We start from the raw sequence: 26,157 nt of genomic DNA, 5'->3' as shown, positions 1-26,157 counted from the left end.
AGTTCTTCTGCAGTATGTAAGTCTGCTTCTGTTTCTTTCTCTGGCCTGTACTGGTGGAGATTGGTTAGCAAAGAGCATTATCTTTAAAGGTTTTTTATTTTACTTTTTTTTTCTTTTTTTTAGAGAGAGGGGAAAGGAGGGAGAAGGGAGAAAGAGACAGAGACAAACATCAATGTGCTAGAGATTCATTTGCCTCTCGCTGGGCCCCAACTGGGGACCTGGCCTGCAACCAAGGCATGTGCCCTGCCTGGGACTCAAACCGGTGATCTCTCGGTTTGCAGGCCAACACTCAACCCACTGAGCCACACTGGCCAGGGCACGCGCTTTATCTTTAGAGAAACGATTCTTATTCAGTTTCTCCCCTGGTAAGAATCTATCTGGCTCCCATAGTTCTCAGGATCAAATCTGAACACCACCCCCATCATCTGCACCATCTGGAGCCTGCCCCCACTCCCGTTTCATCAGCACTACGAACCTGAGCCATGTCCCTTAAGATGCGCTATTTGTTCATCCATCTGTACATCCAACAGCTACTTATTGAGCCTGTGTGCGTGTGCTACTCCCTGTTCTAGGAATCAGGAACCCAGCAGTGAACAAGACAGACAAGGATTTCTATCTTGGGGGAGCTGACATCTTCCTGGTCAAGACAGACTAGAAAGAAAAGAGTAGCATCGAATTTATTTAAAGTTGCAAGGAAGAAAAAAAATCAAATGCTGTGAGGCTTGGTAGGGAGGGGATGGGGCTTGTTTCAGGTGGAGATGTAATCAGGGAAGACTTCTCTAAGAAAGTGAGCAAAGTGAAAGTGAAGTAAGGAAGAGAGAATGCCAAGATGAGAAGGAGAAGCATTGCAAACAGAGGGAACAGGCAGTGCAAAGGCCCTGCGGTGGGAAAAGGTATGTTTGAGGAGCAGTGCAGAGGCTGTGAGCCAAGGCAGAATGAGTGAAGGGAGACGAGGGCAGAGGAATCAGGACACATCTGGTTCTCCTTCACCCACCTCTAGTCCTTTGCTCCTGCCCTTCCTTCTACCAGATACCCTCTTCCTTTTTTATCTACTTTGCAAATTCCTAATTTGTCTTTCATAACTCAACTTCAGTGCCAGCTTTTCTGCCTTCTCCACAGCAGGGTGACTGCTTCCTCAAAGCCTCCATAGGCCTGGAATGCCTTTCTCCTCACGCTGCGTCCACTCAGTCAGTCACTCCACAAAGACTGAGCGAGCACAGGTCAGACAGTGAACAATTTCAGAAAGGAGTGACATTTAAAATAAATAAACAAGGCCATGGGCCAGATATGACAGGGCATGGAGGTACTCTGGGAAGGTCTCTCAGAGGAGGTGACATGTAAACAGAGACCTAAATGATCAAAAGAGGCCAGCCTTGGGGACATGTGATGGAAGGACATTCCAGACCAGGGAATGTTTGCAAAGGCCCTGAGGTTGGAAGTAAGGTGAGAACATTTGAATGGAGAGAAGGCATGTTGCTCAGTAGGGATGAGGGGTGTGAAGGTGGGTGTGGTTGGACAGATGGGCAGAGGCCTGATAGGATCAACTTGCAGACCAAACGAGGGGCGGGAACTTTTTCCTAAGAGCTCCAGAGACCTGTGAACAGGTTTTCCAGCAGAGAGGTGAGGGTGTGGTGCGATTTAGGCTTCCAAGGTTTCACAGAGGATTGGAGAGTGGCCAGAGCACCTGCAGTTGTCATATTTGGTTGAAATTGTACAATTAGTTCTTGGTCTTTGAGTTTCAAGCCTGGAGTGCGACTCTGTTTCCAGTGTCACCAGTCCTGGGCGAACATCGATAAATAATCACTTAGTAAACAAATGCCAGAGTTGGAGTGAAAATTTGGCAGGTTTCCCCAGCTCCATCCGGGGAGGGAACCTGGCATGCAGCAGCAGGCGCATCCCTAGTCAGGGTGGCCCAATCCCTGGGCAGGTTTGGAGCCTTACTCTGCCACACACTCCCCATTTATAAAATGGGTGGGTTGGAGAATGAGAGGAAAACACCCTGTCACTCAGGGCAAGGGCCATAAACATACTGGCTCCATTATTTGGGTGAGGGGCATCTCTCTGAGCCTCAGTTTCCTCATCTGTCTGTCTGGAGCAAAAGAATTAGCTCAAAGGGTTCTTTCATTGAGTCGATAAATATTTGAGGAACAGCCAACGTGATCTCTTGGAGTGAGCAAGTGGGAGGTGGGAGGAAGGGGAGAGGGAAGGTGAAGGGGACAGATAGTGCAGGGCCTTGTGGGCTGTGGTTAGAACTTTGGCTTTTACTCTGAAAAGGTGGGAGCCATAAAAGTATCTAAGCAGAAAAGGGACTGGAGTTAACATCGCTGTTCGCTGACACCCTTGGCCTGTTAGGGGGAAAACAGACTATGAGGTCGAGGGCGGCGCTCAAAGACATAAAAGGAAGAGATGAGCACCGGTCGGTCATAAGACAATGGAGGAAGACTGAACCCAATGGGGATCTTGGGAGGGGAGAGAACTGGGTGTATTCTAGATTGGTATAATTTCTCCTCCTCCTCCTCTTGTATTGTCTGTTAAAATCTCCAAAGAGTTGTGCAGAGGAAAAAGAAAGGGAAAATATCGCGCCCTCGTCTCTGGTAAGACGCAAGCCACTTACGCCTGTCACCAAGGTACCCACAGATCTCTGCGCTTTGTCTGGTCCCGGGAGGGCTCCAGTGTGCAGGTACCGCCGCCAGGGGGCGCTCTCCGCCTCACGCCCCAGGGACCGCAGGTTGGCCCAGTCACCGACTGTAAAGAGAGTGCGGGTTGGGCTAGGAGCCAAGCTTCACTCTCCAGAGACTCCAGGAGACCCAGGAGATCTGCAGAAGCCTCCACCCTCCGCCTCCGCTTGGGCACGAGTCTGCATTTATGGAGCGCCAACTGTATACAGCAGCGTCAGAAAGAGGCTATTCTGCGTTTTACAGAGGGGAAAACAGCTTCAGCAGCCACAAGATCTTCACGGCCCACAAAGAAGCAGTGAGAGAGTTGGGATTCAAACCCTTTTCATAAAGACGGTAACAAAAAAGCAGCTAACACTTATCGAGCGCTTACTGTGTTTTCAGCACTTGGCCCGTGCTATCTTATTTTATCAACACCCGAGGGATAGGTGGGTAAATCCAGCTTCACAGATGAGGAGCTCTTAGACTTTTGGGGCTTCCCCCAAGGCATTGGGCGCTGGGAGTTGAACCCAGACACCCCCCCCCCAGAGGTTATTTGCAGGCAATGGGGGAGCTCCCATGCACTTGCACGGAGGGGGGGCGGGCAGAGGCCGAATGGGTCCAGGGGGCCTGAGCTTGCAAACACAGGGAGATGAGTTACTTGTTTTCTGAGGGGTCCCAGGAGGCCCAAAGGCCTTCGCTACTCCCTGCTTTGACCCGGCTCACTCTTTTCGGGTTTCCGTGAACACAGATGAAGTACCCCTAGGCAGAAAGGCGCCGGTAGCAAACCAAGTGCAGCAAAAAAGGGGGCGCCAGGAAGGCTGGGCCCCACAGCCCCAGGGGCCGCCGGGAGCCCCGCCCCTCTGCCCCGCCCCCTCCCCGGGCGCCGACCTCGGCGGTCACGTGACGGGTCCCGCGGCCGCTGGGGCCGGAGGGCGCGGCGCGCGGACGCGGCGGCCTGGCCCAGCGGGGCCCGAGCGGAGCAGGCCGGAGAGGGCCGCTCGCCGGGCCTGGGTCCCGCCGTGCCTGCCCCCTCCCCGCCCTCCACACCCAGCGCGGGGCGCACGCGCGCTCCTCCTGCCACCCCTCCCTCCGTGCGGGGACCCCTGGCGGGCGGCGCGAGGACATGGCCAGCGACGCCGTGCAGGTAGGCGCACCTGCGTCCGCAGCCGCTCCGCGGCCGTCGGGCACTCCCTCCCCCGCGCTGCCGGGATCCCTGAGACCGGGGCGACCAGGGCGGGAGCCTCCCGTTGCACCCGGGGTCCTCTCCCTGGGCCGGTTCCGTGGAGTCAGCGCTGCCCCCTTCTCGGCAGGTAGAGGTACACACCAGGGAGAGCGGGGAGGTCCGGGAAGCCCTCGCCGCACCCCCAAACTTCATCCTTCCCCGAGAATTTGAGGGGCCGCCGCGGAGGCACGACTTTGGTTGTCTGAGACTGGCTGTACGTCCCAGTGCCTAGCAGCCCCCATCACTCTCCCACCACTTCCCCTCAGCGTTCGATTCTCGGCAGGTACCGCTCCACCTGGGGCAGGTGCCTGGCGTGTTGCCTCGGGAGGGGAGGAGGCCACCCGGCCCGCCGGTGCCCTTCCCCGGTACAACAAAGCTTCTTCGGCTCCGCCTCCGGACTGAGCTTTACGAGGGTCCCGACGCCACCACGATTGGCACCTGTTGGCAGAAGTATCCGAGTCCCTTCATTAGGTGGGGGGATGCGGAATCCACAGGGTTACCCTTGGGCTGCCAAGTGGACCTGATCCCAGGTGGGAGTACCTGGGTCAACAGACTGGAGATTCTCTCATACCTCGACTCCTACCTGGGCATGGGTAGCTGGGCTGGGTCACCCCCCCCCCCGCCGCCCCTCCCACACACAGAGGTATATACGCAAACACGGGCACAGGTTACTGCCACCGATCTGCCGCCCAGCCATGTTCTCCCTGTGCCACCTTGCAGACATGACAGCCCTGAACTCATCTCCCCCGCCTTTGACAAGCAGGGCCAGGGTGACTTCTGATCTTTGGTCAGTGACCCAAATCTGAACATGTTCTGTGCCCTCTTAGTGCCTCACCATCCCACCATTGTCCTGTGGTGCTGTGTAACCAGATTCTCGTCTCCTTCTGCGCCTGCCCTTCATACCCTCTGTGTCTCCCCCATGTCCCCCGTCCCTCACCCCAGTCCTGCTGATGGCCTGCCAGCCTTGCCGAGGAGCTGGGCGTATCTGGTGTTGCAGATCACACAAGGTCAGACCTTGGGGCTCGGGAGGGCCAGGGTTCCTATCTCTCCCCCTGGCCCTGGGAGTGCTGTTTAGGAATCCCCAGCACATGCATGTGCTTGGTGTGTACCAAACATGACCTGGATGGAGGCTGTGATTCCTGGAACGAGGCTGAACCCGTGCCCTGGTTCCCTTCCCATCTCTTGCCCGCCTTCACCCCTCCCCCCACCCCTGTTCATCCCTTTCTCGTGGCTGCTTGAGACTGCCACCCTATCCCTCTGTCTGTCCAACTTGTGCCTGTCTGTTCTGTGTCCGGCAAACGGATGTCCTGTCCAGATTCCGGAAACGCCCAAAGCATTGAAATATCCGGACGTGGGGGTCTAGGTCCCTGGCTGCTCTTGGAAGAAGGGGGAATTCTGGGAGGTGGGCCCTCTGAACCTGAGATGTCCTGCTTTACAGGGAGAGGAGGGGAAGCAGGGATTCTCTAGGCTGGGCCAGGCCCCTGACTCAAGGGTTCACCCTGCTGGCCCTCTGGTGACCCCTGCCTTCTGGGTAGGAGTGAGTCACCCTAGGGAGGAGATCCCAGGAGGCCAGGCCTCCCTCCCTCCTGCTCTGCATATTCTCAGGCCTCGGCTGCCGGAAGCCGCCTGCTCCTCTCTGCCTGGACCCCCATTTGAAATGGTTCTGCTCCTTCCTGGCTGTACCCCTGCTCTGCCTGCTGAGGGCTGGGTGGTGCTGGGCAATGGGCAGGGTCTGGTTGGGAGTGGGAGTATTAGATGACCCTGGGTTTAAATTCCAGCGCTGTCACTTCCTTGCTGTGCGTCCTGGGCTGGGTGCCTTTGCCTCTCTGAGCCTTGGTTCTGCCATTAGAAAAATGAGACTAAGAGGGTGCTCATGGTTGGGAGAGATAAAGACCAGCTCTCTGCAGGCGGGGCTGCTGTGAAATGCTTACCAGCAGTCATGGTCAGCAGCCCAGGGTGTCACTCTGTGTCCTTTGACCCAGGGTTTCTCAGCCTCAGCATTATTGATGTTTGGGGTGGAATCATTCTTTGAGGTGGGAACTGTCCTATGCACTGTAGGTTGTTGGGCAGTATCCCTTATCTCAACCAACTAGATGCCATTAGCACCCCCTCTGCACCCCCAGTTATGACAACCAAAAATATTTCTGGATGATGCCAAATGCCCCCAGAGGTGGGGTGTGGAAAATTCCCCCCTCCCATTGAGAACTGCTCCGCCATCTTTCCAAGCCTCAGTTTTCTCACCTATAAAGTGGAGGAGAATAATGACAGCTGCTCAGGATTAAATTAATGTGAGTGTTGGTTGGATTGTGGGAGTGAGGCTCTTGGCCTGCCGTAAACCCTCCCTGGCAGAGCTGCTCTTGGGGTTGGTCAGGAGCCAAATTGAGGAAGACTTTCTTCATCTGTTGAAATGGGTTCCCTCAGTGGAGGGAGAACACCTGACAACCTAGCCTGCACTAGGATTCTGGGCGCTCCTGTTTTAAATCCTGGTTCTGCTTCTTGCTGGCTGTGAGATCTTTGGGCGAGTTATATAGTCATTCTGGGCCTCAGTTTCCTCATCTTGAAAATGGGGCGATAATAGCACCTGCCTCATGGACTTCATTAGTTGACCTGGGTGCAGCTTGTAGTAGCTACTGTTGTTAGTACTATTGTTATGACTCGAGTCATATTTAAGATTCAGAGGGCCGTTGGTTTGGGAGTACCCTCCCTCCACCCGCCCAGTGCTGTCTTTTCATGATTAGGTCTCAGGGAGGTGCCCTTGGCCAGGCCACACCCCCTAGGCCTCCAGGCTGTGGTCAGCAGCAGTGAGCACCCAGAGAGGAAGCCGGAAGTTGTGATGGTTTGCATCTGCAGGCAGGGGGCTGGCTCATGTAAACACTCATGGGCATTTGCATATCGGTGTATACCCATGTTCTGTGCACATACCTGCAGGTATGTGAGAGTGTGTGTACTCCCAGGTCAGCCCCGGGAGCCTGTATACGCTTGGGGGAGCCTGTCTTCAAGTCTACTCAGATGGGGCCTGAGGGGAGAGGTTCCCTAGATGCACTAGAGCCCCGGAGCTGGCCCAGCGCAGGGCTTGCTGGGAGCTAGCAGGAAAGAGGAAGTGGCCTGTGAGAGGCCCTGGCAGGGCTGAGGTTCAGGAAGAGGGCAGGGCCCTCAGCCGGGACCCAGGATGGCGCAGGCTGATCCCACTTTGGACCAGGAGCTGGAGGTGGGGCTGGGGTCCCTGTGGGAGGAGGGCAGAAGAGGACCGCAAGCGGCACAGGCAAGAGGCCCTGCCCTTGGTACCCCTCAGTTTTGGGCGGAGGGGAGGAGAAGGGTTGGAGTTTTTTTGTTTGGAAGATGAAACTCTCTGGGGCCCTTTCAGGCTCCCACGTCAGGGAGATAGAGGAAGAAGGAGACAGGGCTCTCTGCCCCTTAGGGTCCTGGCTGTAGAGGATGACAGGAGGGGGAACAGGGCCTGTCCCTGGGATCTCCTAGTTGGAGGTATAGCCACGGGAAAGTGAGGCCTTCCCTTGGCACCTACGAGTTCGAGGCATAGCAAAGAGGAGGAGTCGTCTGCTTTTGGGATCCCAGCCCCATAGTTTTCGGAGGCAGAAAAGGCCTGCCTTTGATACTTTCTTGATTAGGGGGCAGAAAAGGAAAATGGAGCCGACCCTTAGAACCTCCTAGTCTGGAGGGACAGCACTGGGCAGAAGCGGTCTGCCCTTAGAACCTTGTCATTTGGAGGGCAATGGAAGGGAGATAGGGCCTGTCCTAGGGAACTTCTGGGAGCTTAGTGGGCAGTGGGTCCTGTGAAAGAAACAGATGAAGGGAGACAGGACTGTGTCCATGGGGCTCCTGAGACAGGGCTTTGTCTCACATCCTAGCTTGGTGGTCAGAGGATGTGGAGCGGGTCTGTCTCGGGAGCCCTGGGCCAGGAGGAGGCCAGGCCTGGCCAGGCGAGTGAAGTTTGCCCCCTCCATCCGCCTGGGCCCGCTGACGCCACTCCATCCCCCACAGAGCGAGCCCCGCAGCTGGTCCCTACTGGAGCAGCTAGGCCTGGCGGGCGCGGACCTGGCAGCCCCAGGGGTGCAACAGCAGCTGGAACTAGAGCGGGAACGGCTACGGCGAGAGATCCGCAAGGAGCTTAAGCTGAAGGAGGGTGCCGAGAACCTGCGGCGGGCCACCACAGACCTGGGCCGCAGCCTCGGACCAGTGGAGCTGCTGCTGCGCGGCTCCTCGCGCCGGCTCGACCTGCTGCACCAGCAGCTGCAGGAGCTACATGCCCACGTGGTGCTGCCGGACCCCGCGGCTGCCACCCATGGTGAGCAGGGCCTTCCCCAGGGGAGGTGGGACCGCAGGGGAGCTACTGCCAGGGGCTCCGCTGCAGGCCCCCAGAGCGATGCTAGCTCCATCTCTGCTGATCCCTAGGGAGACATGCTCAGTCACAACAGCCTGCAGCTTCAAAATACAGTTAGAGCAGACATCAAAACCGACACCCAGAGAAAGGTATACGTGATCACACCAACACCTGAGCAACATCCAGAGACCGACAGTGTCACACAAGTACCTAAAGACACACATAGTCACACCAACACCCAGACAACATCCAAGGACCTAGGCACTATCATGCGAATACCCTGAAAGTCTCAGGGTCACTGCAGTACCCAGAGACTTCCATACTGCCACCCAAACAAATGCACACATGGTCACACTAACACCCAGGCACACAGACAACACCCAAGACTCACACATGGTTACACCAACCCTCAAGATTCACACACACACACACACACAGCAGCCCATCTCTTCCAGATGCACAATGTCCCATCAACAGCCAGAGACTTATATGCACAATGGGACAAGGCCTGAAGATTCAATGCCACTTACACCTACAGCCTTTCCATACACATAGGCATATCAACAGCTAGGGACCCACACTGTCATGTCAACACTAAGACAGTGAGAGTTTGGCCAACACCCAGAATCTCCTCTGGGCCCATCTACACCTGGAGCATGCCCCTCCACAGTCACATGACTCTCCAGAGCGCCATGCCTACAGTCAGAGACAGGACTGTCTGGCCGTACCCAAACTCGGACACTCGGACACAGTCATGCCAGCGCCTGAGATCCGAACACATCATTGTGCCAATAGCTAGGAACTCGCGCGTAGGGTTGCCCTAGCACCCAGCATCTCACACAGGCCCTCTTAACACCTGACGTCTCACATGGTCACTCATGCACCTAGGGGGACACTCCTTTCATCCTGCCGACAGCCTGTGGGTTACAGATATAACCGCACTACACCCATGGACTCCACACAACTGCGTAAAGAATTGGGGGCTTCTGTTCCCAGTCCCATCAACCCGGAGGACTCACGCACACCTGGACAGCAGCCCATGCTCGTTCCTGCTGGTCCTGCCCCGGCCCTGAGGGGGTTCCCTGCGAGGTTTGGGGTGGTTGGATCCTCAGGACCCTGGTCTGGGGATGGAATCCAGGATGGGCAGAGGGCAGATCCTCTCAGCTGGGCCAAACCTCCTGGGCAGCTGGAGGTGAGGGCCCTGGTGACTCTATAACCCACCCTCTCCAGATGCCCCCCAGTCCCCTGGTGAGGGTGGCCCAGGCTGCTCAGCCACCAACCTGAGTCGTGTGGCTGGCTTGGAGAAGCAACTGGCCATCGAGCTGAAGGTGAAGCAGGGGGCGGAGAACATGATCCAGATGTACAGCAACGGCAGCACCAAGGTGAGGGCACAAGCAGGTACCCCATATGCATCGTACCCATGGACGGGGTGGGGGAGGACGGGCTGGTGGGTGGCTGGGAGGGAGGACTGGGGTGCAGAGAGCTCCTAGGGGCATATGGGAAATGGGGTGCCTGTGTGTGATGTCAGACACATGGCAGAGACTGTCCTCCCACACTTAGTTGCCCAAACACCCTCCCACCTGGGGACTTGAGGGTGCACATGGTCAGGTCAACATACAGCCACTCTGCTACTGGCATCTCTCTGACACATCAGGTCAGCACCTGGATGCACACATGTTGTCATCTTAACATACAGAAACACACTCAGGATCACACATCTAGAGTCACAGAGTCATAGCAACATCTAGACACACACACCATCATAACATTTAGAGACATTATTGAGACCCACAGATACACCATTCAATTCACAACCAGAGACCAGAGTGTTATCACAAAGACACAGCGAACCCCCTCGTCATACCAGCAGGGGAGACACAGCCACAGGTCTGGACTGACACCTAGAGACACTCACACAGACAAGCACAGTCAGACCTGCTGCTTCAGACACTTGCTCACTCATGCTTGTATACACACAAACATAAATATTACATGTGAGAACATGGACCACACAGGTTATTTTTTCTACCTTTCATTAAGGTGTAACGTACAGACATAATATGTGGAAAATTTAAGTGTCCAGCCTGATGAATTTTTACTGTGTACACAACACCCCTATCAAAATCCAGAATATCTCCAGTCACCCAGAAAGGTCCCTCCTGCCCCTCCTCAGTCAATACTCAGGCTTCCATCACCACAGGTTAGCTTTGCCTCGTTTTGAAACACAGCGCAGAGTAGATGGAAAAATCCAAAATCAGTTTCCAGCACTTGTGCACACAAGGGGCCCTGGGCTGTGCCCAGTCATTGCCATACCTTGAACTGCACACACAAACATCTGGAGCCCCATTTATAGCAGACTGTCTCACACACACACCCAGTCACCCTTGGAGACTCATGCATGTGGCTGCAGTCAGTGCTACACCTGCTGTGGCGACCTGTATGCGTGCTAACAGCTGACGCAGTATAGTGCCTGCTGGTGCCTGGCACAGCCCTGAGCTCTGTGTACAGATCAGCTCCTTTAATCTGCAGCCCTCTGGGGATCAGTGCTCTCAGTACTGATCCCATTCCTGCAGATTGAGGAGACAAGCCCAGAGAGGTTAAGTGGATCGCCCAAAGTCACACAGCTGTGGCAGAGATTCAAGCCCAGGGGCTACGTCACCCCCTCTACATCCAGGACCCCACAGACACAAACACTCTGTCACACAGTCACCCAGGGCCTGCACTGTGTGAAGAGCAGGACCAGTGGTTGGACTCCAGCTACCTAGCCATCTGGTCACGGCCCACCTCTGTCCCCAGGACCGGAAGCTGCTGTTGACGGCCCAGCAGATGCTACAGGACAGTAAGACCAAAATTGACATCATCCGCATGCAGCTCCGCCGGGCACTGCAGGCCTGCCAGCTGGAGAGCCAGGCAGCCCCAGACGAGGCCCAAGGTGAGCCCCTTGTCTCGAGACAGCTTGGCCTGCATTCAGACTTGCAGAGCTCAGCTCCCAGCCCTGTGAGGGATCCCTTTCTGTGGTGGGGAGATGGGTGCTGTGACTCACTCTGTGACAAGAACCCATTCCCAATCCTTTCTGGGCTTCAGCTTCCCATTTTGTCCCACTCAAGGTTTATACCAGATCAGGTACTGGCAAACTATAACCCACAGGCCAAATCTGCTACTGCTTCTTTTTTGGTGGTGGGGGGCGGTAAGTAAAACTTTTATTGGCACAGAGCCATGCCCTTTCATTTACATTATCTAAGGCCAGTTTTTTACTGGGACAGCAGAGCTGAGTAGTGGCAACAGAGCCTGTGTGATCTGCAAGCCAAAAATAATTTACTCCCTGGCTCTTTATAGAAAAAAATTGCAGACACCTGGACTAAGTAGTTGCTTTGTTATGTTGGTTCCTGTTGTGTAGAAATGTGGGGAATCCACAGCCTGTACGTCTCTGTCAGTGAATGCCTGGGGGTATCTCAACCTGAGTGTCAACCTGAATTTGGGACAGGGTCTTGATGTATTGTGTGCCTGTGTCTGTGCTGCTGATGTGTGTCCATGCTAATATGACTCTTGAGGCCAGTGATTGAGAATATGCCTTGGTAACTGTGATAGTGTGTGTGCGTCACCGTGGCAGAGGAGTGTCAGCTGTGGTGGGTGTTAGGGGGTCTGGGCTGTTACTACAGAACCATAGACTGGGGTGCTAGTAAACAATGAAAATTTACTGCTCACCGTTCTGGAGGCTGGAAGTCCAAGATGAAAGTACTGGCAGTTTAGGTGTCTGGTGAGGGTTACTTCCTGGTTCATAGATGATATCTTCTAACTGTGTCTTCATGTGGCAGGGGTGAGGGAGGCCTCTGGGGTCCCTTTTATAAAGGCACTAATTCATGAGGGCTCCACCTTCATGATCTAATCACCTCCTGAAGGTCCCACCTCCTAATACTGCCACAGTGGGGCTGGGTTTCCACATGTGAATTTTGGGGGGACACATTCAGACCATAGTAATGAAGCTTGTAACTCAGATGACAACATGTGTGTCTTCGGAGACGGTGTCAGTGTGACTGTCTGTGTGCTTGTCCATCTGTATTGTGAATGTCCTTGTGGGTTTCTCAGTAGTGGTTTGTGATGGCACGATCACAGCCATGTGCCTCTGGGTGATATCATGATCTTGGTGACAGTGTGACTTTGTCCATGTAAGTGTGAAAGTCTCCGATTGAGCGCCATGTGAGAGCAGGTCTAGAAGCAAGAGTGTGGCTATGCTCATAAGACGGCGTGCCAGCGAGTACCAGCGTTTCTGTGACGCTGTACTGTTGCTTTCCTGGTGAGCGCCACACACCTGTGGGTGGTAGTGTGCCTCTCTCTGTCTGAGTGCCAGGGTGTGAGTGTGGGTCACTGTACAGGCCAGTGAGACTGTCCCTGGAATCCACAGCCATGGATAAGCGTGCCTGACCTTGTGGCTCTGGGTGACACGTTTCCTACACTTGTGTGACAGTATGTCCTTGTGCTTGTTCCTGTGCCATTGGGTGACTGGCTGTGTCTTGTGTCAGGCCAAAGCTGTGTTCTTGTGACTTCATACTGGGTGTGACAGCCAGCCTATTTCCCTTTGACATTGGGTCTCTCCATATCTTTCAGTATTGGTGATACCGCCCTGTGATGGCATTTCTTTGACTACCTCTATGCCTTATCTGTGTGGCAGTGTGATTACATTCTTATGATTTTCCCTGGGCTGGAGGTAGAGTCCTGGGAGTTCTGTCCTGATGTAACTGTGTCTCACAAGGGTCTTGAGATCATGTCCATCTGCCCTTGTGACAGTGTCCCTTTGCCGAGGGAAGTTGGGTTGTTTCTAGTCTTTTGCTCTTAGAAAGAAGGCTGCCATGAATAGCTGTGTATGCATGTCAAGTGCAGAGGTGTTTCTATGGGACACAGTCCTGGAATTGGGTTGCTCGATCAAAGAGTAAATACAATGGTGATTTTCATAGATATGGCTAAACTGCTTCCATTGGAAGGCAACTTGTAGTCTCATCAGCAATGAATAAAAGTTATTTTTTAAAAAAAGTGTCCTTGTGTCTGTGTGACTCTATCCTTGTGGCTGCCCATTTGTCCATGGTGTCCCCATGACAGTCCCTGGGGATGAAGAGGGACCCTGACAACGTTTTTGTCCCTAAGCCTGTGTTGACAGCATGCCTGTGTATATCACCGTCCCGGTGTGACAGCCTCTGTCTGTGGGGCCGTTTCTGTGGGGGACAGTGTTTGGATAAAAGAGGCTGACCACCCCTTGGGTGAAACTTGATTCATGTTGGTGGCCGTATGTCTGTGGCTAGTACCTGTTCTTGTGGAGGCTGTGTGTCTGGGCCTGGGTTGGTTGGCCCTGGGTCCCAAGCTGGCCTCACTGCCACATGTCCCGTGCCCACAGGGAGTCCGGACCTAGGCGCCGTGGAGCTGCGCATTGAGGAGCTGCGGCACCACTTCCGAGTGGAGCACGCGGTGGCGGAGGGCGCCAAGAACGTGCTGCGCCTGCTCAACTCTGCTAAGGCTCCGGACCGCAAGGCAGTCAGCGAGGTCAGCTGCGGGTCCTCCCAGCGTGAAGGGCAGGGCGGGGCCTTTGCTGAGGGTAGGGTGCAGGCGGGGGCGGGGCCTCGCGATTGGGTGCAGCCCAGGGCAGGGCCTCCATGGGACTGGGCCTCGTTTTCAGGGATCTCGGGTAGGATCAAGAAGGTTTGGGTTTAAGGTCTCCAGGGAAAAGGAGCCCTGGGTAGGACTTCGGGTAGAACTTAGTGAGCAGAGAGACCTCGATCTCTGCTTGGAAAAAGGAACCCCCAGACCTGCTTCATCCCCAGCCCGGCCCCGCCCCTCCCACTGCAGGCCCAGCTGAAGCTGACAGAGTCTAACCAGAAGCTGGGGCTCCTTCGGGAGGCTCTGGAGCGGCGACTGGGGGAGCTGCCCGCTGACCACCCCAAGGGGCGGCTGCTGCGCGAGGAACTCGTGGCGGCCTCATCGGCAGCCTTCAGTGCCCGCCTGGCTGGGCCCTTCCCTGCCACGCACTATAGCACCCTATGCAAGCCCGCGCCCCTCACAGGTGAGTCACCACTGCTCCTACCCGAACCCACCCCCCCAGCTCTGGACTCCGGACTCCTCAGTGTCCCCAGCCCCAAGACCCCCACCTTTCACCCCCATGTGGATTTCCAGACTCCCATCCCGCTGTTCCCTCACTTTCCCTTTCACCCCGACTCTCTAGCCTGTGCCCCATTTGTCTAATCCAGATAGCCACATGCACCCAGGACTTCCTGCCCCACCTTGCTCTCTGATTCTGGACTTCTGTCCCTCATGTCCCCATTCTCACTTCCTCCACACCCCAGCCTGGGTCCCTTTTTCCTGCAGCCCAGTCCAGCCTTTCACTCTCAGAACCATCAGCACTGAACCTCTGACCCAGCATCAACCCCGTCCCCTTAGACTTCTCAGCCACTCTCTCACCAGACCAGCCCTACAGTAGACCCCAGCACCTACCCCAGACCTCAGATCAGCCCTCTCAGTCATACTGTGGGCCCCCTAGTTCCACTCTGCTTCTCCTTGCCTAGACTTCGAGCCTATGGCCTGAACCTCTTTTTTGTCCTTAAATCCCAGCATCTGGAGCCCCTCACCAGTGTGGCCGTGACAGCCTTGTCCCCTCCACCTGGTCCCGTATTTCTTACTTCTGGGCACAGCCATCCCTGCATCAGATCCCCTGCCCTACTCTGGTTGTCCCTCACCAGCTCCCACTTGCATGCTGGCGGCTTCTGTATGTGTTCACTTCACCAGGGGTCCTCTCCCTTCAACCTGCCTCAAATGTGATCCCCCTGCTCCTGACCCTCCCTCAGGGACCCTGGAGGTGCGTGTGGTGGGCTGCAGGGACCTTCCAGAGACCATCCCCTGGAGCTCCTCATTCTCAACGGGAGGGCCTGGGACCCCGGACAGCCGAACCCCCTTCCTGAGCCGCCCAGCCCGGGGCCTTTATAGCCGAAGTGGAAGCCTCAGTGGCCGGAGCAGCCTCAAAGCAGAAGCTGAGAACACCAGTGAGTGGGCATTAAGAGCCCTGGGAGGAGGGGGATGAGGTGGGGTGGGGGTGGGGTCCTGCGATGCCCCACATTTGTAACACTATAACAAACGAGTACATCACACTCATGAAGCTGGGTACTGTACGCTATGGCTGGGTAGTTCAGCAGGTTAGGGCATCGTCTGATACACCATGGTTGCAGGTTCAGCCTCCAGTCAGGGCACGTACAACAGTCAACCAGTGACTGCATAAATAAGTGGAACAACGAATTGATGTTTCTCCTTCCTTTCCTCTCCCTCTAAAATAAATAAATAAATAATTTAAAACAAAAGCAAAAAAAAAAAGGTGGATACTATAAACCAAAACAAAACATCAGGTATTAGATGTGGAGAAATTGGAACCCTTGTGCATAATTGGTTGGAATGTAAAATGGGGCAGCCCCTTTGGAAAACAACATGACAGATCCTCAAAACACTAAATGTGGAATCACCATGTGACCCAGCAGTTGCACCTGTGAGTATATACCCAAAAGAGTTGAAAGCAGGGTCTTGAAGAGATCATTCGTACGCTATGGTCATAGCAGCATGACCCACAGTAGCCAATAGGTAGAAGCAATCCAAATGTCCATTGACGAGTGAATGGATAAACACAGTGTAGTATGGCCATGTGATGGAGTATTATCCAGCCTTGAAAAGGAGGGGAATGCAGACACATGCTGCAACATGGAGGAACGGGAGGACATTATGCTGAGTGAAATAAGCCCGTCGCAAAAGACAAACACCATATGATTCAACTTGTGCAAGGTATCTAGAGTAGTCTAGGTCCTAGAGATGGAAAGAACGGTGTTTCCCAGTGACTGGGGGTGGAGGATGGGGAGTTAATGTTTAATGGGGACAGAGTTTCAGTCTGAGTAGATGAGAAGAGGTCTAGGGATGGTCACAGTGTGAATAAACTCAGTAGCACGTAGCTGTACACCTAAAAATGATTATGATGGTAACTTTTATGTGAATTTTACCACAATTAAAAAAGCTAACATGTATACACTCACATACACATACGTACAAAATAGTATGTATCAAAGAAGAATAATAGGGCAAACATCCATGTTTCCACCCCCGCCCCTTGCTCAAGAAATAGAATTCTCTGTACGACCCCTCGGTCACCCTCCCCAGGTCCAGCCCCTTCCTCTGTCCTAGAGGTTGCTACTCTTCAGACTTTATGGTTTTTTTTTTTTTTTTTTTTTGCTTTGTAGTTTTAGCAACTATGTATACAATATAGTTTAATTTTGCTTGCTGTTCAGGCTTCTTATGCGTGAAAGCATACAGAATGTATTCCAAAGCAGTGGCTTCTTTCATGTAACATCGTTTGGGAGACAGATCCATGTTGTTGGACAGAACTATAGTTTGTTCATTATTTTTACTCCTGTTTAATATTCCGTTGTCTAAACTGAGCCATATCAAATTGATGTCTTTTTTTTTTTTTTAGATCAAAATAGTTGAATATCAACAATTTCATGGTTCAGTTAATATGACTATTGTCATTTATATATATTCTTCTTTTAGTGGACAGGGAGATGTTTCTAGTTTGGGGCTATTATATAAGCATCATATTTATGCATCTTTTGATGTATATCTGCACACATTTTTTAGGGAAAATATTTAGAAATATGTTGCTGGAATGCATTTCCTGACCGTCCCTTCCCCACCCCCCATCCCGTTCCAGGTGAGGTTAGCACTGTGCTCAAGCTGGATAACACAGTGGTGGGACAGACATCCTGGAAGCCATGTGGCCCCAGCACCTGGGACCAGAGCTTCACCCTGGAGCTGGAAAGGGTGAGCTAGGTTGGGGGACAATGGGGCATGAAGGAGGAGGGCTCTGGGCCTTGGGGAGGACATTATGCTAAGTGAAATAAGCCAGTCAAAAAAGACATGATGGTCCTCTTCCTTTCCCTTGAGGCACGGGAACTGGAATTGGCTGTGTTCTGGCGGGACCAGCGGGGCCTGTGCGCCCTCAAATTTCTAAAGCTGGAAGATTTCTTGGACAACGAGAGGCACGAGGTCCAGCTGGATATGGAACCCCAGGGCTGCCTGGTGGCTGAGGTACAGCCCAACACCTGACCTTAGGAAAATTCTTCCTTCATCTGCAGCTCCCAGTTTTCTAGAAAGGGAAGATAGGTTTTTGATTGGTCTCAGAACCTTGAAGAAAAGTACATCTGATTAGTCACACCAGTGACACGACTTAAGCTTGGATTGGTTTTGTTTTGAAGCAAGATTTAAAAAAAAAAGAAAGTCACAAAATTTTGTCTAGCTAGGAAAGATAAATAAAACTGAGCAACATGTCATGGCGCATGGTGACATGTGCTGTCAGAGCCACAGTTGAATAGAGAGAGATTCCTTTTGCAGTGGTGTTGGGGTACAAATCTGGGTATCCCTCCCCACCCTGGGCTCTGTAGACACTGGGGGGCCGGTCACTCTCAGCTGCAGGGGCCACCCTGTACCCGGTAGGGCACTGAGCAGCATCCCTGGTTTCCACCCCCAGGATGCCAGTAGCCACCTCCCTGTTGTAACAGCCACATTGTCTCCAGACAGTGCCAACGTCCCCTGGTTGGGAGGTCCTGGTCCTGCTGACCCCTTGTAGTATGAACCAAGCTTTGTCCCAAGTGCTTTGAGGACATTAATTTGTTCATCCTCACAACCCAATGCACAGCTGACAGAGGAGAAAACAGACACAGAAAAGGAAGGTCCCTGGCCCCTTCTTTTAGCCAAAATTATCCTAAAAATGTTTTAGAATTTGCCTCTCACATATCCATGAGTCCTGTGTTATGTATACACACACATCTCCCCATAGCCGTATCGCCATATGGCAATTCCTGCATGATCTCATGATGCAGGACCACTGATGGAAACAGCAGTGAGGCAGCCCCTTCCGTGAGGAACTAAAACCAAGCGAGAATGGTGGGGCTTGGCCCTGGGGGCGAATTCCGAAGCCTTCAAGGTTTATCTGTAGCATTTGATTTTGTTCTATGCTTTTCCAAAATGCCATCCAGTAGAGCTTTGTGCAGTTCTGTTGTCAGTGAGCCAACAATAGTTACGTTCTGTTGTGAAAGGAACTGTTTTATGTCCGCGTCATTCAGTATATTAGCTGCCAGCCTGCTAGCCACTTGAAGCATGGCTAATGCGACCAGGAAATTGAAATGTTAATGCTACTTAAATTATACTTCACTTAAATAGTCACATGTGGCTAGTGGCAATCATATTGGACATACATAAAGTGACAGAGTTCTCTGACTTTAGCACTTTCTAGAAGATGTGTTGGAGTTGGGAGAATTCAACTAGACCCCTCCTGGGTGGGCACTAGTATCACCTGGAGGGCTATTAAAATACAGACTGCTGGGCTATACCCCCAGTATTTCTGAATCTGAGGGTCCAGGCGGGGGGCCCAAGGATCTGCATTTCTAGCACCTTACCAGGTAACGCTGATCTGTAGGTCTGGGACCACCCCCGGGAAGCAGGGCACTAGGGCCTGTTTGCTAGAGTTGAATGTACATCTCGTTGAGTCAGACTCCCTCCCCACCACTCGAAGATGACCTGGGTCTTATCTTTCCATTATGGCACTTTAGGGGGTGGCCCTGCCAAGTGATCGGTTAGTTTTGTAACCCTTTAATACACTGCAGTGCCACAGTGGTTGGAATCCCCAAAACATGGGTGTGCACACCTGTGCTCCTGAGGGCTTCTCCACCAAGGTGCCTGCAGATGGGTGAGGGTCCTCCCCTGTTGACCCCTCTCCCCAGGTCACCTTCCGCAACCCTGTCATTGAGAGGATACCCCGGCTTCGAAGGCAGAAGAAAATCTTCTCCAAGCAGCAAGGTGAGTGGGTGGGTTGGGGCAGGGGAGGGGCCAGGGGCCCCAGGAGTGTCACAGGGTGTGACACTGCCCGCCGCTGCCCCAGGGAGGGCGTTCCAGCGTGCTAGGCAGATGAACATCGACGTCGCCACCTGGGTGCGGCTGCTTCGAAGGTTCATCCCCAATGCCACGGCCACAGGCACCTTCAGCCCTGGGGCTTCTCCTGCATCCGAGGCCCGGTCCACAGGGTAAGGAGGGAAGGCCGTGAGGATCCCAGCTGCCCTGGTTGCTCCCCAGGGTGCCGGATCCCAAATATACCCTCCTTTTTTGTACTAATAGCGACATATCCGTGGAGAAGCTGAACCTCGGGGCTGATTCAGACAGCTCACCCCAGAAGAGCCCTCTGGGCCCTCCTTCCAGCCCATTGAGTCTGGTAAGCATCTCCCTCTTTTCCTCCTAGGCCTGGCTAGGCAGCACCAGGGAGCCCCCTCCCCAGCTGAGGGCCCGGAGACCACCAGGAGCTTCCTGGGTCACACGGTACTCCTCTGGCAGAACCTGGGTCCAGTTCTTTATATTAAATAAAAACGTGAGCTCAAGAGTCAGGCCTCCAGGGTCCCCATCCCTGCACTGCCACCTCTTCCAAGCTGCGTGGCCCACGCCAAGCCACATCACCTCTCTGTGCTCAGTGCACTGCCCTGTAAAAGTGAGCTTGTTTAAAAACTCATGTCAAAGATAGAAGTCAAGCCTTGACCAGTGTGGCTCAGCTGGTTGGGCGTTGTCTGGCAAAGTGAAAGGTCACCAGTTCAATTCCTGTTCAGGTCACATTCCTGGTCCCCAGTTGGGGCTTGTGCGAGAGGCAACTGATCAGTGTTTCTCTCACACATTGATGTTTCTCTTCCTCTATTTCTCCCACCCTTCCCATCTCTCTCTAAAACACAAACAAACAAATAAGAGTCAAGATAGTGGTTTTCTCTGGGCAGGGGGTGTTTTTTTCTTTTATTTTTAATCCTCACCCAAGGATATGCTTAGAGAGGAAGAGGGAGAGAAAGAGAAAAACATCAATGTGAGAAACATTGACCATTGCCTCCTTATGCCCCCGACCAGGGATTGAACTCACAACATAGGTATTTACCTTGACTAGGGATCGAACCGGTGACCTTTTGGTGTACGGCATGGTGCTCCAGCCAATGGAGCAACTTGGCCAGGGTGAGGGGAGGTAGTTATTGTTGGAGCGGGACACAAGGGAGCCTTCCAAGTGATGGGAATATTCTGCATCTTGATCTATGTCAGAGGTTAGCGTATTTCTGTGAAGGGTGATATAATGAATATTTTCAGCTTTGTAGCCAGATTAGTCTCAATCATAAATATTCAACACTGCCATTGTAGAAAGCAGCCACACACAATACTTACATATACAAATGGGCATGGCTGTATTCTGGGGAAACCTTACTGATGTACACTAAAGCTTCAATATTATATCATTTTCATAGATCAGGAACTATTCTTTTGATTGTTTTCCCATTCAAAAACCTAAAGACCATCCTGAGGTCACAGACAATAGAAAAAACAGCATTTACCTTTACCCATCCATGGTCTAGGCATGGGTCCCCACCCAGGTGGACATATGTATGACAGATAACACCAATGGCTAGGAAAGATACAGGAAAACAGGCAGCCAGTGGGAGGCATGCCAGTCACTACCTACACTTGGGAGGACCTACCTGACTAAGTTAGAAATGGACACTCTCCTGATCCAGAAATCCCATTTCGGGATATCTGCCTTGAATTTTTAAACACGCACAACCAGGATGTTCACGGCAGCAACTTCGTGAGGGCAGAAAAGTGGAAACAACCTCAGGGTCCGTCCATGGGAACCCGTGCTAAATAAATAACAAGGTGGACTACTACACAGCTGTGAAAAACGAAACTGGTTTGGTGTACCAGCATAGAATGATTTCCAAGACAGATTGTCCAGTGGGAGAGGCAAGACTGGAATATTGTCAATAGTGGCTGCAAGAAAAATCAAGCCTTTACCGACATTTTTGCTCATGTGGGTATAAAAATATATCTAGAAAGATACCCAGGAAATCATTAACAGCAGGTGGCTCTAGGGAGGGCAGCTGACGCAGGAAAGGACCGTATTTCAACCTATTTGCACTGACTGAAATTTTGGAACAGTGTCTATAGTGGAGGATGATGGACCAGTAGGTAATTTTTTCCCATAGAAATATTAATTTTGATTCGTTTCAAAGTTACATATATATATGTGGTATAAAGAATTAAGTGGGCTCCAGCCTTGGCCAGTGTGGCTCAGTGGGTGGGAGTATTGTCCCGTACAACAAAAGGTACGCAGGGCGTTCAGTTCCTGGTCAGGGCACATGCCTAGGCTACAGGTTCAGTCCCCACTCTGGGAGCCTTTGGGAGGCAACCAGTCATTGATGTTTCTCTCTCTCCCCCTCTTGCGCTCCCCCGCTTTCTCTAAAATCAATAAATATATATTTTTAAATGAGAAATAAAATTAAGTGGTTCCAAAGGGCTAATGCCAATAATGGAAGTAAGTAACCCTGACCTGTGTGGCTCAGCTGGTTGGGCATTGTCCTGCAAAGGGAAAATGTCTCGGTTCAATTCCTGCTCAGGACACACGCCTGGGTTGCAGGTTCAGCCCCCGGTCGGGGCGCATGCAGGAGGCAACCGATCGATGTTTCTCTCTCACATGGATGTTTCTCTCCCTCTCTTTCTCCCTCTCTTCCCCTCCCCCTCTAAATAAATAACATCTTTTAAAATTTAAAGGGAATAAGTAGATAAATGATAAAATATGTTTACAGCATGAAATGTACTGGAGAGAAAAATAGCAGAGAAGGCGGACATAGTGTTGGTGTTGGGGGATTCTGTTATTTAATGGAGTGCTCAGCTGATCACCCATGAAGGGGACATTTGAATAAAGTCCTGAAGGAGGTAAAGGAGGAGCTGTGCAGGTGTCTTGAAGAGAGTTCTAGGCAGAGGGAACAGCCCATGCAAAGGTACTGGGGTGGAAACATGCCTGGTCTGTTCAGGGCACAGTGAGAGGAACCTGTGGCTAGAGAGGAGGGAATAAGGGGGCAAGCAGGAGGAGACGTGAGGTCGGAGAGGTGACAAGAGCCTTGGTGGCTATGGTCGTTATGGGGTGCCTTTGACCTCCCTTACTCTGACCCTCTCTCTTTGCCACAGAGTTCGCCAATCCAGGACACAAGCACCATATCTGAGCTGCCTTCGGAGACCCAGGAGACCCCAGGCCCCACCCTGTGCAGGTGACACCCCTCCCCTGCCCACTACCTACCACCCCCACCTACTCTCCCTGTCCCCACCAGTGTCTTCTCTCTATAGCCCTCTCAGGAAGTCACCCCTGACCCTTGAGGATTTCAAATTCCTGGCGGTCCTGGGCCGGGGTCACTTTGGGAAGGTGAGATGGGGACAAGGGGTGGGAGTCTGTACCCTTGCGCCCTGGGCTGGCTGCTAAGGCCACCCCTGCCCACTGTGGTTCCAGGTGCTGCTTTCTGAGTTCCGGCCCAGCGGGGAGCTGTTCGCCATCAAGGCTCTGAAGAAAGGGGACATTGTGGCCCGAGATGAGGTTGAGAGGTAGGGACCCTGCTCAGGCCCTCTGAGAACATCAGTCTTCTGGGAAATGGGAGACATAGCAGCCTTTCTTTTCACATTTACTAAGCTAGCCCATAAGATAGTAATAACCCTTAGAAAACACCCACTCTGTACTTTATATTTAGTAACTCATTTGTTCCCCACAACAGCCCTTTGGCGCAAATACTGTTACTGCTCCCATTCTGCTGATGGCACAGAGAAGGTGAGCAAGTTGCCTGAGGTCACCCAGCCAGTAAGCAGCAGTTTAGGGATTATTCAAATGTGGGGACTCGGGCCCTGAAGTCTGTGCCCTTAATGGTGCCATTACATGTCCTCTGCCTTGGGGTCTGGTCCCTGGGTTCAAATCCCATCTCTGCGACAGACATGCTTAAAGATCCTGGGCAGGCCCTTCTGAACCTCAGCCTCTCCATCTATAAATGGGAGTGATAATGCCTTTCTTGCAAGGTAATCAGGTGGATTAAATGAGAAAGTGAATTTAAAGCATTGTGCACAGTGCCTGGCCCCCTGTAAATGCCTAGTAGAAACACTGATCTTCCTGACATCCTTTTGTTAATCAGGAACCCAATTCAGATAGGCTTAAGCAAATAGAGGAATTTATTGCTCTGGCTCAGAAACGTCCATCGGTGTCTGCCTTCAGGCATGGCTATGTCCAGGTGCTCAGATGTTGTCTCTGTTCTACTTTCCTGTGCGGGCTTTGATTGCAGTCCCCTCATGGGGACAGAGATGACCCCCACCCCAGGAGTTTAAGGTTCATCCACCAGCTTTAGCCCTTCTTCCTTAAAAATTCCAGCAGAGCCCTGACTGGCATGGCCCAGTTGGTTGAGCATCATCTTGCAAAGTGAAAGGTGACTAGTTTGATTCCAGTCAGGGCACATGGTTGGGATGCAGGCTCGGTCCCTGGCTGGAGTGTGTACAAGAGGCAATTGATCAGTGTTTCTCCCCCTCTCTTTCTCCCTCCTTTCCCCTCTATCTAAAAACAAGTAAATAAAGTTATTTTTTAAAAATTTTAGCAGATTGATTGAGTCCCACTGGCTCGGCTTCCTCATTCCTGATCAATTCCTGGCCAGGGAGATGGGGTGCTTCAATCAGCTCACCCCGGCCACCTTCCCAAAAGGAAGTTGGGAGTCTGTTACTAGGATGTCAGATGGATTCTAGGTGCCTTTTTAGTAGATGAGGCTGCTGAGGTTCCCAGATATTGAGCAATATGCCCAAAGTTGCATGGCCATTAGAGGCCCTCAATAAATACCTGATTCTTAAGGACCCTAGGGTATGTGAGAGTTGTGGGTAGGGAGCTATGGTGCTCTCTGACCCCTAACCCTACCCTGCCCAGCCTCATGTGTGAGAAGAGGATCTTGGCAGCGGTGACCAGCGCGGGACACCCCTTCCTGGTGAATCTGTTTGGCTGTTTCCAGACACCAGAGCACGTGTGCTTCGTGATGGAGTACTCAGCTGGCGGGGACCTGATGCTGCACATCCACAGTGACGTCTTCTCCGAACCCCGTGCTGTGTGAGCCTAGCCCCCCGCTTCCCACCGCCCTGCTCCCCATGCCTCGGCCCCCTTCCCGCTCCTTCCCCTGGAGACCCCACCTACCCCCAGCCCCTGGAGTCTAGGGGAACAGGACTTTTGAGGATTTGACAACCAGGTTTATATGATCTTTCTTGTGGGGAGGCCTGGCTCCCTGACACCAGCCTCTCTCTGCAGCTTCTATTCAGCCTGTGTGGTGCTGGGGCTGCAGTTTCTCCATGAACACAAGATCGTCTACAGGTGTGTGTGTGTGCGCGCGCATGCACGTGCTTGTGCGTGCATGCTGCCCATGGGGGAGCCCTTAGGCAGGGCCCCCATTCCCACTCATCCCTCTTCTATGTCCCCCCAACCCCTCACAGGGACCTGAAGTTGGACAATTTGCTCCTGGACACCGAGGGCTATGTCAAGATCGCAGACTTTGGCCTCTGCAAGGAGGGTGAGGGGTGGGATGGATATCTGAGGGCTTTAGACAGAGTTGGTGGTGGGGGGAAGGAATGGAGTCCCCAACCCTACCAAGGTTATCTCACAACCCCACCTTTGATCCTGGGACAAGGCTGGCTGGACCCCCACCCCGCCCCTCAATAACCTCACATGTACCTGCTGCCCCAGGGATGGGCTATGGGGACCGGACCAGCACATTCTGTGGAACCCCGGAGTTCCTGGCACCCGAGGTGCTGACAGACACATCGTACACGCGGGCTGTGGACTGGTGGGGGCTGGGCGTGCTGCTCTATGAGATGCTGGTTGGTGAGGTGAGGCCCCAGGTTGCACCCACCCTGCTTGTTCTGGGGATGGCACTGGAACCTGCACGTGCCCAGGGGTGGAATCAGAATCTGGCTCCACCACATGCTGTATGATCTGGGGCAGGTGGCTTCTCTTCCCTGGTCTGTTTTCAAATTGTAAAATGGGGACTTGCCCTTCATGTGAAGAACTGCAGCCCAAGTGGAGGGCTCGGGTGGGCCTGGGCATGGCATGGCCTGAGGTACCTAATTCATTCGCCTTGTTCTTCCTATGCGTGCAGTCCCCTTTCCCAGGGGATGACGAGGAAGAAGTATTTGACAGCATCGTCAATGATGAGGTTCGCTACCCCCGATTCCTGTCAGCTGAAGCCATTGGCATCATGCGCAGGGTGAGGACCCTCCATATTCGGGTGAGCCTGAGGCGAGGTTCTGGGGTCCCAAAGGGGAAGGCTAACAATGCCCCACCCCTCCAGCTGCTGCGGAGGAATCCAGAGCGGAGGCTGGGGTCCAGTGAGAGAGATGCAGAGGATGTGAAGAAACAGCCCTTCTTCAGGGTGAGCCCCCTTCCCCCCCTCAGGGCCTGGCTATCTTCCCCTAAGTCCTCGTTGCTTTACCTACAGCCTTGTCACCCCGCTGACCCTCCTATACCCACACCTACTCCAGGCTGCCCTGGCTGGAACCACTGCCCTGTGTGTAAGCCCACGCTCACCCTGTGATCCTTCGTGAGCTCTCAGTTTCCCCGACTTTTCCCTTCTATCTTGTGACTCAGGTAGATCTCCTCAGATCCAGGGCTGGATGGGGCGCATGGCCCCCCAAGCCATCTGTGCCCCAACCCCACACTGACCTTCCCCCACGCCCCATGCAGACCCTCGGTTGGGACGCCCTGCTGGCCCGCCGCCTGCCGCCGCCCTTTGTGCCCACGCTGTCGGGTCGCACGGATGTCAGCAACTTCGACGAGGAGTTCACAGGGGAGGCCCCCACGCTGAGCCCGCCTCGGGACGCACGGCCCCTCACGGCCGTGGAGCAGGCGGCCTTCCGGGACTTTGATTTTGTGGCGGGGGACTGCTAGCCCTCTCTCTTGTCCCTGCTCCCATCCAGCTGTTGTTAGTTTTTAAAAATGCCTTTGGGGTTTGCCCTCTCCATGCATCCCCGGCTCTTCTTGTTCGCAGCAATGGGAATGGTGGGCCGTGATCAGA

At 53.3% G+C, this 26,157-nt stretch overlaps 1 protein-coding gene across 1 annotated transcript; it reads left to right on the top strand.

Annotated features, from left to right (window-relative positions):
- Window positions 1-3,691: 3,691 nt before the first annotated feature.
- PKN1 (protein kinase N1) lies at window positions 3,692-26,100 on the top strand. The gene is made up of 22 exons (XM_054562070.1): window positions 3,692-3,801; window positions 7,879-8,182; window positions 9,449-9,600; window positions 11,015-11,150; window positions 13,605-13,750; window positions 14,054-14,267; window positions 15,046-15,240; window positions 16,944-17,053; window positions 17,177-17,320; window positions 19,012-19,087; window positions 19,170-19,311; window positions 19,403-19,496; window positions 22,271-22,350; window positions 22,427-22,502; window positions 22,587-22,678; window positions 24,027-24,203; window positions 24,399-24,461; window positions 24,581-24,657; window positions 24,831-24,973; window positions 25,243-25,350; window positions 25,435-25,515; window positions 25,827-26,100. The coding sequence occupies exons 1-22, from the start codon at window positions 3,781-3,783 to the stop codon at window positions 26,028-26,030; spliced, it is 2,835 nt and encodes a 944-aa protein (XP_054418045.1). The 5' UTR covers window positions 3,692-3,780; the 3' UTR covers window positions 26,031-26,100.
- Window positions 26,101-26,157: the final 57 nt, after the last annotated feature.

This window comes from Pteronotus mesoamericanus, unplaced genomic scaffold (genome assembly GCF_021234165.1).
Source record: "Pteronotus mesoamericanus isolate MK-2021 breed Mesoamerican mustached bat unplaced genomic scaffold, CSHL_Meso_final scaffold_636, whole genome shotgun sequence".
Lineage (NCBI taxonomy): Eukaryota > Metazoa > Chordata > Mammalia > Chiroptera > Mormoopidae > Pteronotus > Pteronotus mesoamericanus.
Note: the sequence above shows the minus strand (reverse complement) of the source record. Positions and strands in the feature narration are given on the sequence as shown.

Bases quoted from the DNA above. Each gene is read 5' to 3' on its own strand.
- PKN1 (XM_054562070.1), top strand. From the start codon at position 3,781: ATGGCCAGCGACGCCGTGCAG. The intron at 13,751-14,053 runs GTCAGCTGCGGG...CTCCCACTGCAG, and splicing joins ACCGCAAGGCAGTCAGCGAG to GCCCAGCTGAAGCTGACAGA. The intron at 25,351-25,434 runs GTGAGGACCCTC...CCACCCCTCCAG, and splicing joins CCATTGGCATCATGCGCAGG to CTGCTGCGGAGGAATCCAGA.